General features: G+C 39.7%; 2 protein-coding genes across 2 annotated transcripts; one reads left to right on the plus strand and one right to left on the minus strand.

The window, feature by feature from the left end:
- Positions 1-94: 94 nt before the first annotated feature.
- On the minus strand, positions 95-4,352 carry dcph1 (damage control phosphatase 1). The gene is made up of 5 exons (XM_030128037.1): positions 4,187-4,352; positions 3,681-3,786; positions 3,337-3,578; positions 3,013-3,178; positions 95-1,677 (listed from the first exon to the last, which is right to left on the minus strand). Exons 1-5 carry the CDS (start codon positions 4,240-4,242, stop codon positions 904-906), a joined length of 1,344 nt encoding a protein of 447 aa, XP_029983897.1. The 5' UTR covers positions 4,243-4,352; the 3' UTR covers positions 95-903.
- Positions 4,353-8,207: 3,855 nt separating this feature from the next.
- On the plus strand, positions 8,208-16,161 carry zbtb2b (zinc finger and BTB domain containing 2b). Its single transcript, XM_030128990.1, has 3 exons — positions 8,208-8,478; positions 11,311-11,491; positions 12,055-16,161. Exons 2-3 carry the CDS (start codon positions 11,319-11,321, stop codon positions 13,472-13,474), a joined length of 1,593 nt encoding a protein of 530 aa, XP_029984850.1. The 5' UTR covers positions 8,208-8,478; positions 11,311-11,318; the 3' UTR covers positions 13,475-16,161.
- Positions 16,162-16,838: the final 677 nt, after the last annotated feature.

The raw sequence follows: 16,838 nt of genomic DNA on the forward strand, positions 1-16,838 counted from the left end.
AAAAAATCATGAAAATATTGTTAAAAAATCAAGTCATCATTACCCACATAGCCCACCATTCCCATATATAAAATATGACAGTGTGAAAAATGCATCATCATTGCAGTCCTTTATTTTGATCAAACCCATGATTCCAAGTGTTATCATTTTCCTCAACAGCATTGTGAAGAATCCAGTTTCTATTATTTTTGAGGTATTGACACTGACAGTGGTGATTTAGATGACAACAACGTGCAGAGATGTCCACTTTTACCTATAAAGATATACAGCAGTCTGGGTTTTTCATAAAACTAAACATGCACACATTGTGACTGTTATTGTTACACTGTGCCATCTGACAGACTGGGAATGATTCTTATATAATCATCTTCCTTCTGTCGACGTAAAATGACTGCCTCACTGCAACATTCAGCGCTTTCCTCAACTGCATGCAAATGCATTGCTGCGGTAGGTTTCAGATGTGAATATGTAAATTCCTGCTAAATTTCAACTCAATCTCTATATACATGTAAACATGATGACTCAATAGTGCATCAACCACATATAATAAACTATTTGCAATCGAAAATGTGTTATGTCGTCTCCATGGATACATTTGTAAACTGTGGATGTTATCTTGCTGTGGTTCAATCCCAGGAAAATGTTTCTGTGTGAGAGTGCTAAAATTTTAAGTAGTACATAAAGATGTTAAATACTTGGGTGAAAAATACTTTCCTCTGTTATTGTGTATTACTTTATCAAACATAATGATGTGCTAAAAACAATGAGGAACAAAGACAACATTTAAGAACCTCAAATAAATGGTCTTATGGCTTAAACGATTATTAAAGATATTCCTGCATATGTTACAGTACAGTGTAATGTTCTTATAGATGCCTTCCCTGTGAAATCCAGAGGTCCGCCTTACTGTTCTGCAAGTGAGCTGTTGAACTGAATGATGGCATACTTGCCACTGGTCATCCAATCCACTTCTTGAGAGCTGAGATTCTCGCCTTGGCCTGGCTGCAGACCTACCTGGACATTGGCTTTTAGAGTCCTCAGGCTGCAGAGTGGTGCTGGTCTAAAGCCTCTCAATGCAGTATGGAAGCCCACTGTGTACTTCCAGTCTCTATCCCCAGTTAGCTTTCTATAGTTGAGATCACCTTTGAACAGCACAAGATCGGCTGCCTGCAGGGTTGCATACAGGTCAGGAGCATCAGCTGCCATGTCACAGAACTCATGGGGCTGAGTCCAGAACGGATGGTCATGATAGGACCACACACCTTCCTTCACATAGTTCTGCCACTGGACACCACTTCTGGACATCCACATGTGATTGGCTGCCATCATCTGCCGGATGGTCCACTGAAAATCTTTAGCTGTGACATCAGAGACAAACCATGGAAATGATTTGCCATGAAAGTGGATCTCATGAGCGAGGCCAGAGGAAACCAAGAAATCTGCCAGAACCAAGTCAGTCACTAACTCAAAGCCTGCGTTGTCTAGAACAATGTCAACTCTGACTGACCCAGTTCTTCCTGAATTTTGGGTGGAAATAAGAGTTGACCAAACCATGGATGAGTGATCCACCAGGATGAAGGGCTTTAGGCTCACAAGGGAATCGATGGGACTGACCTTCTGTGAGTTGTCTTGGCCAGCAGAGATGGACAAATCACACTTGTTCCCCCAGAGAGCCACCTAGAAAAAGTGACAAAATAAATTGAAAGTCTAAGTATATTTTCATAATCAGTATCATTCTTTAACTCAAAACATATTTTTCTTTGAGGTCAAGTCAACCAAACAACAGGTACCATCATTTAAGAATACATGGCAGTACTAGGAGTGAAACCAAAACAGGGTACCTTTACAACACAAATGACAGCCTCATCCTCCATATGCTTTAAATGGGTAGTACTTTTATCAAAAAGTGTACATCATCTCCACTAGTAAAAGCATAGTTGTTTGAAACTAAATGATCATGTGACACCTCCATATGACAGGAAGCTTCTACCTTGACATATGTTTCTGAAAATGGCTTAACTAATCTCCATTTAAAGCACTATAAAAATGTGTTTCTTGCCACTTTGGAGTGGCTACAAAAAAATGTGAACTTCACTGAGCTACAAGACAACAATGTGCACAGCCTGGCCAAAAAGAGAAAAAAAAAACAACACACCAACACTAATATTACCCTTAAGATTTAATTATGGCACACATTCACTGTGGCATTGTTTCAGTAAGCTTATATAAGGTCACATCATTCCTGTCTTTTCTGGTCACATAACATTCCTGAACCTAAACCTGATCAACTGCAGCAAACCTAGATTGCAATATAGGCACAAAGCATGATGGGTAATCAGCTCATCTGCCTCTTCTCTTCCCCTTTCAGACCACCACTCTAGAACAGGGTCAATCTGGACTCATCAGATCACATACATTTAATCTATTGAAAAACAGGACAATCTTTATGCTGTCTACAAGCTGATGATCATTTAAGAAATGAGAAGCTACTCACTGCATCAGTTAGGTTAAAGGTACTTGTTGTAGCTATAACATGAATCTCTTGCAGTAAATATCCAATGGAAGGATCTGAACTATTTGCTTCATTAAATCCAGATGGGGATTTTTTTTTGGCCAAGCTGTGGATTTTTCTGTACTTTCCCAGCTAAAAGTATGCCATAGTACTTAAAGAGAAGGAAGCACAACCATCCACATAGAGATACTGGGTGAAGGAAATCAACCATCACATCCAATCAGAATGGGTTTAAAATTCTATAAATGGGTCAAGTCACTTTTTCTTTATATTCACAGATTAAAATTTCAGTGATTGCTATCCACTACCATCTATTTGTCTGACAATATCTGGCTAATGCATTCTTGTGTTAGTGGGGTGGAACACAGAAAGATAAAATGGAAAAAAAGAGGGCAAATGACTATCACACAAATGTTACATGTGCTCATTACTCTCATTGATTTTCATTAAGAAAAAAAAAAGACTAAGAATTATCATAACAGCATTCAGAAAGTACTTACCTGTAGCAGTTTGTTAAAATGTTCAGACAGCTGGCTTTTAGAAAGCTCCTTTATGTTCTTTCTCATGCCCTCCAAGTATGTGCACAAAACGATCATAGCCTGCTGAGACTCAAAAAAGCTCTGAGTCTTTCCCTCATTAAAGACATCAAAGTCACTGATGGGAGGACTGCAACAAATGTTGAAACACATCATTACTGATAGAGAAGTACAATATTAAAATAAATATATTGCTATAGTTATTGTGAGATATTGTTCTGACCAAATGATAAAGTACTCTAGGGTAATAAAGTGGGGAACTATTCTAAATGTTGTGTGTCATCTCACTTGAGTCTGAGGGCCTCCTGTATCCTGCGGTACATGTAGCACTCCACATAAAGCCATGGAGACTTGAACCAGCTCACAAGCTCCTGGTCCCCTTCCAGTCTCTGTTGCCTCTGCAAATACTGGTTCCAGGAGTCTACATCTTCCAGGTCATCAGTCAGGGGTAATACTGGTTTGTCCGTTTGCAGCTCATTCCTCAGCTTAGACAACAGAGATATTGCTGCCTTCTCTGCCTGAATGCCTTCCTGTTGAACACAGGCAACAAAGGCGTCAGGTTGAAAAATGATGTTTCACTTCGACAGGCTGTTGCTCAATGAAAGGATTTAGCCGATACTGTAAATCCTTACCTCTCCGAATTCTTCAAAAAACTTGTTTTTATTGCGATGTATTGTGTCTATAACTTTAGTCAGGATGGTCGGCAATCTGTCTTTTACAGTCAAATAAGCAAATGACCTGTAGGAAAAAGATGAAGTCCCACGATTATCTTTTCTGTTCTTAGCATTGTCGCAGGTGTATGCACTTAAGCTAATGATGGAAGGTGGAAGCTAACCAGGTGTAGCTACCCCGCTAATTACCAAGTTATGTTGGACTACACACGACTCATACAGGCATAACGGCGCTGTCATAAACACCCAACTGTTTAATCAAACAAACGTTACATAACTGTTATTTTCACCCTAACCGGTAGTTATTTTTAACTGTGAATTGGACGTTAGCAAAGAGCTAACACTATTACCAACTTACTACGTCAGTCTTTAGGTCAAGAGCGTTTTAGTAAAAAGGCAGCTGGTTAACCTGGTTACCTGTTACATTTAAGATATAACCCGCGTAGTTAAAGTAGTTGTCAACATACCCAACCACTTTGGCAGATAGTGAAGGAACTCCGTGAACTGTATGATCAGCCGCCATTTTTCTAGCAGAAGGTGAATGTTGAATGAACTTTATCAACACAATTTTAGGTACACGAACAAAGTTTTGCAGCAGACAGTGAAAACAACGTTAATACTCAAATAACTTAAAAAAAAAAAAAAAAAGGGGGGGGGGGGGGGCACGTAAACAATATTACGCTTATTTTCTCATACTTCCGTCAAGAAATATTTTGCATTTAGATGTTTGCTTCCTGGTTCCAATACTTCGTTGGATTTCTTTCGGAATGCGATACTACCATCTAACGGTATAAACGCAAACAGCAATGTTTACAAGTTGTGTGTCTTGGTCCTCAGTTGTCTCGGTTTCACGTGCGGGATGCAAACGGTGTCCCGGAGGCTTTTCTGTGTCTGTGCTTTTCCATTTTAAATACTTTATTTTTTGTGTTTGGTGACATTGAGCGTGTAGTCATATGAACTGCCGCACTGCGCATGTCGTTCAGCTGCTGGGGAAACAGCATCCTAAGGCATCTCCCGTTGTTCAGGGCAACGGTTGTCATGGAGACATTGATTGGCCCAGCAGGAAAGGGCGGATTTGTTTCGAACCCCCAAGGCTTTTGGCGCGAAACAGAGGAGGGGGCGGGATAATGTTTTGGATATGGAAATAATATTTGGCGCGGCGCAAATAGAAGCCTCTAATTATTCACAAATTACACATATTTGAACCCACAGAGAGTAAAGACTTAAATAAGCATATCTACAGCGGTCACTCATTTAGGAAATGAAAGAAGCTTGGACATAGAATTGTTTACTTGGTTATACTACTTCAGGAGCAATTTGTAATTTCCGGTCAAATGCCCATGATTGTGTACTGCAACTTTGTTATGTAATGTTGTACGTTCAAGATCAAAGTTTAAACGAGAAATATGAGATCTTTACAGACTATGTCCTTAAAATGGGGTGAAACACATGGGCTTTTCTATGGCAAAAAAATAAGGCGTCAACTGCAGAGTTTTTGGGAAAGGGACGGACGGACACTTTTGATCTCTCCTTTGAAGAACATGACCAATTGATTGGCTGCGCTCACGATTACTGGGTGCATATCAATTCTGCTGCAGTGTTTTTTTTTCTGCCTTATAACACCCCCGGGCCCCGGTCACTATGGGAACACGGCGGACCGTTGTCAGGATGTGAGGTCCCTGGGAGTGGGAGTCCAGCTGCGTCCACCTCCGGTGTTCATCCACCGCCGGCCTCCCTTCCCCCCTCCAAGCTTCAGCCAGGCTGTTTTTCTAAACCGACAGAGCTGTGACTCACCACTCCGGTTTCAAAACAGGCCATGAACTGGGGGAGGGCGGCAGTTAACGTTAAAGGGCCTGTTTAAACAGGTGTTTAAGGCCGAGCAACAGCGGAATGACGCCGTTTTACCAGGGCTACCGAATATGTTTGTGTGAAATGAATTTATGTGGAAGCATCAGTAGAATCTGGGAACAATCCGGCGCAAAACTTTTTAAGCAATTTCATGCACTGAATACTGTGCAGTTGGTTGTAATGCGTTAAAGCAGAAAAAATCTAAATTTTGTGGAAGTCGGGACAGTCATGTGAAAGTCCAGTCCACTGATAGAATAGATACAAGAAATAGAGGAAATTTGTATGAGGCAGCTATGAGAAGGACGATTGTCTCATGATGTTTTGCGTCAATAAAAAGGTACAAATTGAAATTAATGGATTTAAATGATGCATGATAATGTGGAAGAGGCAATAGTGTTATTTGTTTCTTTCAAAGCCCTGCTGTAGGACCTTCAGCTCCTTTTTTTTATGAACTCCTGTATTAATAGTGAATTTTATTAGATTGAGAAACCTACAGTCCCCCCCAAGGCATCATGTTTTACCATACAATTAATTTCAATAAAGTTGGGGACAGGGTCAGCGTTGTTTGTTGACAGAACAGAGACTTTAAGACCCTGTTTCATACACATTGCTGGTCCCCACCCCCCTAAATCCTGTCTCCTTTTTCAGACAGCCTCCCCACCCATTCTCTGCATTCCCAGCAAGTATTTTTCAGTCCAGTACTCCTGTGGACTCTGTCCTAAGGATTAAATGCAACACACTGTAATAATATGTCTAGAAAAAATGGGTGTTTACACTGGTACAACATCCACCAACTCACTGATGACAACATACGGGTTTGACTCCAAAGTGCAACTGTGAGGGGGTTCTCCTACACTTCCTGTGCCTCTGGACAGGAAGTGTGGTTTGGTTGAAATACATTTCCAAGACCTCTGCTTGTTCCCTCTTGTAGTGCATTTTGATATATAAGTTCTCAGCCTTTTTTGAAGAGAAAGTTTTTGTTAAGATCAGAAAATGGTACAACTAAACCAACATATGGTAACCTTGGTTACTACAAACCCAAGGAGATAACACAAATTAGTATTTTAAGTTCATTTGATTGGCTTGATAAATGTTTCTGATACCGCTTACAACTAATCTTAATTACAGAGGCTATACAAACTGACTTACGATAGTACACAAAGTAAACACAGGTTCCTATAATTGACATAAAATCATCAATATAGGTAAAAGTCCTATTCCCTCTGTAATGACACCCATTTTTGGCCTTTCTGACATGCCTTTTAGGTTTCTACAGTATAGTTACATTCAGTCACAGGAGAAAATCCTGTAAAATTAGGAATAACCCCATATAATTCACTATTTTTATTAATTAACATAGTCCAGTGGGTGAATCTTGCTCAGGGGTGTACCTTGTTTTAGTAAGTTGTAAGTGAATATCAGCACTAACAGTGTTGTAGCTTTTCCCTTATTTGTCTAAACATCCAGTATTTGGGTGTGTATTCTTTTTATAATTCAGGTTTTACAGTAAACCACTCTGAAACTACCCCAGTGATGTATGAATAAGTTTCAATCTCATATCAGGAAAGTGTTGTCAGATGTTTGGCTAACACCTTTAGTTTGAGTAATTTAATTAAAGGATTATCCTACATTGGAGCCTTATTCATTGCTAGTCATTTATTTTTTATTTAACATTCTACAATAGCCTATATTTTCCAACTTAACTGTTTATCAAAATACCAGTAAATACAAATAAATACCAGCTTGATGTGGAAATGCTGTGATCAGGATTGCATATATTATCCTCTTGAAACCCAACAATGCATTTTTGTCCCTGGTAGGGTACAAAAGTTTGACTTTTACTACTTAATTTTTTTTTTTTTTTTTTAAAGTTTATAACAGAAAACACTGTCCACTGCAAAGGACAATCTATAAAAAAAAGAATTGTATCTCAATAAACTGTAACATTATGTTGTTTCCTATTAAAACAAACATGCCTATTATATGTAGAATAAGTAGTAGTAATAATAATAATAATAATAATAATAATAATAATAACTAAATAAATAAATAAGTAAATAAATAAATAAGCCAAAACTTTTCTTTCTCTGGGTCTCAGGAGGACATATTAGTGGGCAAATTGTATTTTATAACATAGCCTAATACTTACCCTTTTGTTGCTTCAATACAAGTTTGATGTAAACCTGCTGAGATTAATATTGCTATAGTACATAAAACTGGTCAATTTGCATTTTAGTATTTCATACTACAGTTTCACATTAAAGAGCTGAATCCATTGTTGGATAAATGACGTCGTTAAACTAGGTCTATTAAGCTAAATCCGTTTTGTCGGCACTTTGTTATAAAGTGTTTATATGTTAGCATAAGAGACAGATACGTTAAAGTACAAGAATTAAACATTTACATCGTGGGTTTTAACTTGTGGAAAACCTTACACGTTATTTCGTTATTGTTCAGAGGAGGGAGGGAAAGGGAAATGTGCACAGCCACATGCAGATTTTCCGTTTAACGTCCGGCTAACGGTAGACACGTAATGTTTAACTAGCAGACCGATAGTCGTGTATGTTCCAACTCACCGGCTGTCAAAAAAAAAACAAAAAAAAACTGGCAACCCAACAGCGGTTACACTCTGCTGGGGAAATTAACGTTAACTCAACCGCCCCCAGCTTGCTCAACGGATTTTACAACGGCTGTTTTTTTTTTTTTTTTGGCTGGTTTTACCCACAGTCATGTGATTGTAACGTAAAACCCCTAACCGGAAAGCACCGACGGACGACCCTCTCCGCCGCCAACGAATGCTGCGTTTGCAAAGGAACAGTACAAGCTGCTGCGAACCCAGTGAGGACGGACGAGTCCCCGGTAACAAACAACGGCGACACGGCAAAACTACACGGATTTACGCGGAGACCAGGTACGGCTGTGGTTAGCTACGTACTAGCCGGTTCGTTAACTTGTACTGTGACGTTATTCGGTTGTTTGTGTCCGCTCTTGTTAACTGTATTTGTGACTGGGAAGTTAAAAGAAACGCGTTCGTGACCAGCCCCATCCCCCTGCGTGTCTCGCGCTCTTTATGTGTGTGTGTTGGGTGCTCGCGCCCGCTCTCGAGCATGTCCGTTTTCTCGCGTTAGCAATAGCAACCGAGAGGCAACGCTCCGTCCGGCCGCGTTTTTGCGTCTTTCTACAATTAAACACACATTCTTTTAACCCGATCGCCTCTCCTCCCGTTTCGCTTGTTTCTCTTTAAACGCGTCTACATGTTATCCACGCGTGCAGCTTTGTGTTCGTCACGAGAACATCAAATTTGTAGTACGGAAGTGACTGTTCCACGTGTCTACATCATTTCAGGGGCGGTGCTTTTTATTTGTTGCAAACAACTTAGTATTGATTGTTCACTCTGTGGATCATGTGAATTCTTGTTTCTTCATTGTGGACAGTCAGTGATGATGTCCTTTACAATTATTTTCCTCTTCCAAACCAACCAATAATCCTGCCGGAGGCTGCGTGGGTGACCTGAAGACACACTGTGCTCATGTTTTCTTGAATATCTCTAAACCAGGGTTGTCAAAGTTCACCAAAATTACATTATGAAAATGTTTACATCTACAAAACATTCCTTAAAAAACGGAATAACATGGACAACTGCAAACAGCCTGAAATTTCCTAAGACAAATAAGTGCAATTTTAACAATATTATGCCTCAGCTTATTATTTACACATGTGCATTACAACTTACAGATCACAGTGGATCCGCAGACACAGAACATTTAGTAACAGGCATAATATAGTTAAAATTGTTTACTTCTCTTAAGACATTTCAGATTATTCATGGTTGTTCATTTTATTCAGATTTTTGTGAAAGGATAGTTTGCAAATGTAAACATTTTCATGTAATTGTAGTTTTTTGCAGTATAACAGAAACAATTTTGGAGTTATTATGATCATGTTTTACTTGTGTGACCCTCTTGAAATCAAATTGGTCTGTTTGTGGCCCCTGAACTAAAATGATTTTGATACCCTTGATTGTTAATATTGCCAGTATAATTTTTGCATTTCACAAATTCATCCCACGGGTCATATGTTTGACACCCATACTCTGAGCTAAACTAAGTCTGCTAAATTATCTTCACCAAATAATGCTTTGATGTATCAAGGAAAGCTTGTGTACAGGAAGAAGCAAACATTTAAATGTAGTCAACAAATAATAGGATATTGGTGCAAATAAGAATATACTCAGGGTTATTGCTGCTATTAACTGTATTTCTTTCCTGCTTAAAAACAGGAAAATTCCAATCAATTTCCAGTCAATAATTCCAAGTGCCTCAATTGGCCTTCATTTTTCCAAATACAAACACAAACAGTAGCCAGTTCAATATACACTGATTTTGAGTGTTTATTTGGATTCTGTGTGGAAAGAGCATTGTTTTGTTTGTTGGTGTATTACAGCTGTAGAGCATGTTATTCCTTTTGCCTTTGATAAGACATGGAAAACCCGCCCTTTTCCTAAAGAGCTGTAGTTTCAGCATCTCTGCACTCTAACCTCTGTGATGAAATACATGTGTGTGGAGTGGAATGATGTGTTTGTGTTCATGCACCCAGCAGGTGATATGCAACAGCAGCATTATACATATCAGACCTAACTTATTTGATAAAGTATTTGTCACATTCTGTCTTGATGGACTGTATAGTGTGGAGAAAGTGTTGGGGAGTAGATTCACTGTGGCGGTTTCCATTCTCCACTGGAAGGGGGTAGAACCAGTTCTGCCTTAGGAATGTGTGTCGACACCCATAACCCTGATCATGTGATGGCCTGAAGCCTCTATTGAACTTTAGGGTCAGTAACACCCATCTCAGTGGACAGCAGAGCGCAGACCTCTGAAATGTTCGTGGAGACAGAGGACACAGAGGCTTGTCTTACAGAGTCGTGTTTCCTCACTGTTCAGTGGATAGGAAAGCGTAGATAAAAAAGCCCTAGCATCCTCTAATTTTGATTTCAGGGTCACTAAAGCCGAGAGCCCTGTGTAGCAGCAACCATGGCGACTTGCGCAATAATCTTTGAAAACCAGAGTAAAAATTTATAGAGGCATATTCATACCAAACACTGAAGTGTTTGGTGTGAAAGGAGCCCTGTTTATCTCTGCATAAAACAGATCTTAAAATTATTAATGCTGCCAGTTCAGGAGCCTAAACCCTCTCATATTTGTTTATTAGAATCAAACAAGAATGTTATGGTGAGATAAATATGAATTCACTGACTTTTTTTATCTTTTGCACAACATGAGAAACAAATCAGAAAAACATGTTTGTTATTTTTCTGTCATTGCTGTGTGATATGACTGAAGTGTCACATAAATGTAATTTCATATATGCATAAGTAAACGCATCACGATACAGTACATTTTCTGTAAATTCAGTGATTAAATAGTTTGTATAAAATGACCACATGGAAAGGCCTATTGCTATACACATATTAATATTTGATTATTTTCTCCTGTTATCTAGAACTTTTGTTTTTTGTGTACGTTGTCATGTCGCATGACCTTGTTATTACATTAGCGGTACACAAATTGCTCTTAGTGTAACAAAATGATTCTTCGCTATTGTGTGAAGTTAACCTTTACAAGGTCGTTAGATCCCCTTCGTCAGACCGACTCTTTGTATTCACAATAAACTCTGGTTTTCTTCCAAACAGGAACTGATTGCATTTTTTGTCTGTGTGTGTGTTTATTTGTGTGTCTTTGTGCAGGTTGAAGAATGGAGTTGGCCAACCATGGTCTTATCCTGCTGCAGCAGCTTAATGCTCAGAGGGAGTTTGGCTTCCTGTGTGACTGCACTGTGGCTATAGGAGATGTCTTCTTCAAAGCCCACAAAGCTGTCCTCGCTGCCTTCTCAAACTACTTCAGGATGCTCTTTATTCACCAGGACAGGTACAGTACACATGCACTGAAGGGGTAATACTGGGCCTCTGCATTTATTTAAAAGTCCAAACAATATTTGTCTGGGTTTTAAGCAGTAAAATATCTTAAATTGAGATCGACAGGAATTAAAAATGGACTGGAAAAAAACAATTAAGAACTTTTGGTCGAAAAGCATAAGAATTGGATTGAAAGTCAGAAAAAAGGCAGTCAACGTTGGCTGTTATAGTGTTTGGGTTGTGAAATGGGTCTTAAATGGTATTCAAATGAATTTGTTGAACCTTGACAGAAAAATCTTTCCTCATCATAGAATTCGACCACTATTACAATCCCAAAATAACATCATTGCAAAACAAATCTCAAGGGCTTTTTTTCTTTACAGTGTGAGGACCCAAGACTGCATTGGGCTGACAAATGTTCAGATCTGTATTAATCATCATCTGTGTTGATCATTTGTTCTAACTCTAATGCACCATGGATGTTTAAGACACTGCTGTGGTGCCGCAGCACCTGTATGATGCCACTGAAAATATGCAACATTATCTAACATTATCTACCAACTGTCTGTTTTTCAGTGACTGTGTGCGTCTGAAGGCTGCTGACATCCAGCCAGATATCTTCAGCTACCTCCTCAACCTGATGTACACAGGGAAACTGGCCCCCCAGCTTATAGATCCTGCACGGCTGGAGCAGGGGGTCCGATTCCTGCATGCGTATCCACTCCTGCAAGAGGCCAGCCAGTCCGTGTACTCACACCCAGAGCAGAGCATCAACCTCTCCACCTCCCTCTACGGCATCCAGATCTCTGACCAGCAGGTGGCGGTCTCGTCCAGACTGTCCACCCGGCGGCAGCTCTCTTCACCCTTTGAGATGGACCAGCCCAGCTCTGAAGGGAAGTATCCGTCCACACCAGCCACCACACCAGCTACATATTCAAATTCTGTACCGTCCAAGCTCACCCTCTCACCCCCGGAGGCGGAGGCGTCCACCAGCGGAGCAAAGCCTCCAACTGATGAGGGCAAAACAGAATTGCTTAATGCAGACGGCTCTTCAAGTGGTGCCATCCTCCATGTAAAGCCCAGCATCATGAAGAGGATCACCTCCTTCCGGAAGCATTACTCCTGTCATCTGTGCAGGACTCGATTTAGCCAGAGAAGTCTGCTGAGGGAGCACCTCCTCCAGCACACCCAGGCTCTGCAGCAGCCGCTGTCGGAGCCCAGCAGTGCTCTCTCACCAGTCATCACTGGAGAACCCAGCGTGGAAGGAGAGGGAGTCCTGAAGGGAAGTAAAGCCGGGTCTGGTGTCTCTGCTGCTGCTGCTACAGCTGTCGAGATCATCAGTGACAACGAGCAGACGCCTGTTTCAGGTACCAACTCGGACTCACCCCGAGCAGAGGTGTCCACATCAGGGTGGGGTGTAGGTGGGCTAAACTCCCAGGCAGACACACCACCGCCATCAGACATCGCAGATATCGATAACCTGGAGAGCGCTGACTTGGACCGGGAAGTGAAGCGACGAAAGTATGAATGCTCCACCTGCGGGCGTAAGTTCATTCAGAAGAGCCACTGGCGTGAACATATGTACATACACACAGGAAAGCCCTTCAAATGCAGCGCCTGTGGCAAGAGCTTCTGCCGCGCTAACCAGGCAGCCCGGCATGTGTGTCTGAACCAAGGGGCTGACACCTACACCATGGTGGACCGACAGAGCATGGAACTGTGCGCCGCTGGTGATGACGCCAGCCAGATGGAAGCCATGTTCCTGGGCTCATCAAAGCCTTACAAATGTAACATTTGTGCAACCACCTTCTCTAGTCCTAATGAAGTGATCAAACACTTGTGTTTCACCCAGGGGGGGCTAGTGGGGCTGCAGGGAAACACAGGGGTAGGAGCCCTGCTGCAGCGTGACGACTACTCCAAAGATGAAGGCTCTGATCTGTCCAACTCCGGCACCCCATTAGAACCCATAAAGACTGAGGAGATCCTCGTAGAATAGTGCCAAAACTGTGTTTTGTCCTTTTTAACAATATGTTTATTTTCTAAGTTATGTTTAATAGGTAAGCTAAGGTGGAGCTAGTCAGGGTATGTATGTTGGAGGTTCTCAATTCTATTTTTCACAATTTTTTTGGCTTTGAGGATGAAGGTTCATAGTCTACAACTCTATGGGATTCAACCCATAATCAGCAGAAAAGCAATTGCAAACTGATATTAAAATGAGACTTAAGGCAAAGTCAAACAGTATGAAGGATTTACTCATCTCATCTCTGTACTGTTGCTGTTCATTGGTATTAGACGGTTGTATTTTGAGACTGTAGCATATTGGTTTCCCCTCCGAGCAGCTGTGGTGAGCCTGCAGTCACAGACCTTAAATACAAAAGGAAGAGGAAGCTGACAGTTCCGGCCGGCAGCGCGTTGTGAGATGTGTTGGCTGAACTAGATTTAAGGAGGAGGAAGTGTGAACTGTTAACAATACCCCTGATACTGCACATAGAGAGTTAGGAAGAGTCAGTGTTCATGATCATAAATGGACGTTTGTGCTGATCATATACTGCATTATAATTCCACAGCGTATCCACGTGAGACAATCTGCGCTCTTATTTTGAGTAGTCATTCAGGAAACTAAGTGTCTTCCACTTTACTGTAATTAGTGACCATTATTTTCCTCCTCCCCAGTGTCATTAAGTTGGAGTACTCTGTTAATTCCCGAAGTGCGATTATGGTTCCTGTTTCATTACAGCATTTCAAGCACAACTTCTTCTGATCTTAAGAGTTTGGCCTCTGAAAATGGGCCTAAACAAGGGAGAGCAGTCCATTTTCATGTTTACAGTTGTACCACTCATTTCATAGTTTTACCTTTAGTCCGGTTACTGATTCCAGGAGCAATGTCACACGTTACACACGTACCTTGATTGGAGGCTGTTGTGTACAATATTGTACATCTGTGTATTGTATAATTTGCTAAAATCTAATCCTAAAGGCCCTTAATTTTTATTTGACATGCTTTTCTAATTTTCTATAGTGTGACATTTATAAATAATGCATTACATTATATTGCAAAGCTTTATGTATATTAGCAGAAACATAGCTTTCAAAATAGGAGTTAATTTGATTTAGCAGAAGTTTATGTATTAGGGATGGGTATGACATGTATTTTTTATCTAAAAGCAGTAAGTCATGTCTGAGGTCGAACAGTTTACTGCTTCTTTATTAATTGAAAGATTATTTAGGACTTCTTCCACTTGATAAATTTAAGCTATATATTTAGATAACTACTTCTGACATGACTCGTGCAGCTTTAAAAATCCCTTTTACATATTTGCAAAAACTATGATTTTCATACAATATATGATATTTATTACACCTTATCATTTACTCTTTGGGATACACTTTATACTACTGATGACTTGAACTTGTGAAAAATCTCTACATAGAAGTCCATAAAATGTGAAGCAAAAGAAGGCGATATGGTAGTTCTTACTATTATTTTGCTCCAGTAGTGTGTTAAATATCGTTAAGTATGCCTTGGGTATGGGGATACTGCAAACATATCCATGAGCATCACAGTTTTGACTAAAACTCACCTGAAATCTTACATATTTAAATGATTTGGGCCTTTAGTCAGTGGAAGGAGGCTTGGAATGCAATCTATATTGTGCAGTTAATATTATTTCTCACAACAACATTGCCTTTCTCTCTGTAAAAAAATATTTGTTGAAGTCATTGTCTTGTTGCTAACTTTTTTTGTAAAGTAAAAAAACAGATTGTCTTCCAAGTGTGAGAGGCAACGTGTATATGTGTCAGTGTCCCGTTAATATTTGCATCATCTTTGCCAATATTTGCAGTGAAACAAATGAATCTGCGCTGAAATCTGCCTTTTTTTTAACATAGTCTTGTTCAATTTGCTGCCCTACATATTATACTCTATGATCGTTTTTGATAATATGCCCATCCCTAGTATGTTAAACATTAAGATTAGGTTTATGATAATTAAGATGAGGCCTGAATTTAACTTCTCAAAAAAAAAAAATCTGCAATGACTACTAGAAAGTGGTTTCCCTCCTTACAGTTACCCCATTGTTTCACTAGATGGAGCTGTTTGTCAACCATTGAAACACATTTACACAACTATGGTCTTGTGAAGGGAGTGTTTAACAGTGTTGACGTCTTCAGTACTAATGTGGTGGTTGCCAATTATAAAACCAATTTGCCATGAATTAAAAAAAAGTAAAATCAGACCTCTGTCAGGTTATCGTCACCAGTATTTGTACTGATTCAAACTATTTGTGTTGTCCAGGCAACTGAAATGCTTTACTACTGACATTCACTTCCAAGAGCTCTACTTATGCACAGATATGCAGAGCCTTACACAAAATTAAACGGTTTTTACTCATATCAGTCCTGTAATTCTGGTTGTGCAGTCGTGTGTTAAAACATCTCAGTATCTCAGGAAAAGGAGACATTTGACCGTGTTTTTACTGTTGGTATTTGAATCACCATATAAGACTTGTAAACAACCCTAACTCCTGATATTTGGGTGCACACAATATTAACCCTGCTCCTCAACGCCCATCTGACATCTACTGTGATCTATCTGTGTTCTCAGGAATGTGAGTAAGTTTTTTTTCTGTATAAACAACTTTGTTTTTCAATGAAGAATGAACAATAAAACACATCTTTTTATAATTGTGGGTTGTATTAGTTTGATGTTTTCAATCAAAGCATAGAAAGCATCACCAGGACTCACTGTTCCTAGGATTTATCTTTTTTTTTTTTTTTTTTACTGTAAATGTTTATGAGTTAATGATGCGCAAGATTTTCAATAGGTCAACTTTAAAATGTAAGAGATAGGAATAAATTACTAAAGCTGAAAGTGAGTAACTTTGTTTTAGTCTTTTTCATCTAGGTGAATTAGTCGTGGCTTAAGAAAATATCACATGATTTGACAATTTCTTTAACCTGCTTAAACCCTTTAAGACCTAAACAGCCGCCATTGACTAAAAGCATCTACTGATGTAAAATACTGAAAGATCTCTGAACCACTAATACAGTCAATACATGTAAACAATTCAGGTAGAATGCAGTTTGTCAGCTTTTCATCATCGTCACATACTATCCACTTAGACGTTCAGAGGCTCTGTAGTGAAAATGAAAACACCGTCATCTTCTGTATCATTGATTATCAGTAAAACACATGTAGTCTGATCAGTGACAGTGATTACAGATGCTTGTTTTAGGTTCAGTTAATAATATATTTCACTGAAAATGTCACTTTGTCACTTAGTTGATTTTTTTCTGTTTTGATAGAATAACCTTTGAATTTACATTGAGCTTTTATAAACATCAACAGGGTGTCCCATAAG

The sequence above is a fragment of the Sphaeramia orbicularis genome, chromosome 24, assembly GCF_902148855.1.
Source record: "Sphaeramia orbicularis chromosome 24, fSphaOr1.1, whole genome shotgun sequence".
In the NCBI taxonomy this organism is placed as follows: domain Eukaryota; kingdom Metazoa; phylum Chordata; class Actinopteri; order Kurtiformes; family Apogonidae; genus Sphaeramia; species Sphaeramia orbicularis.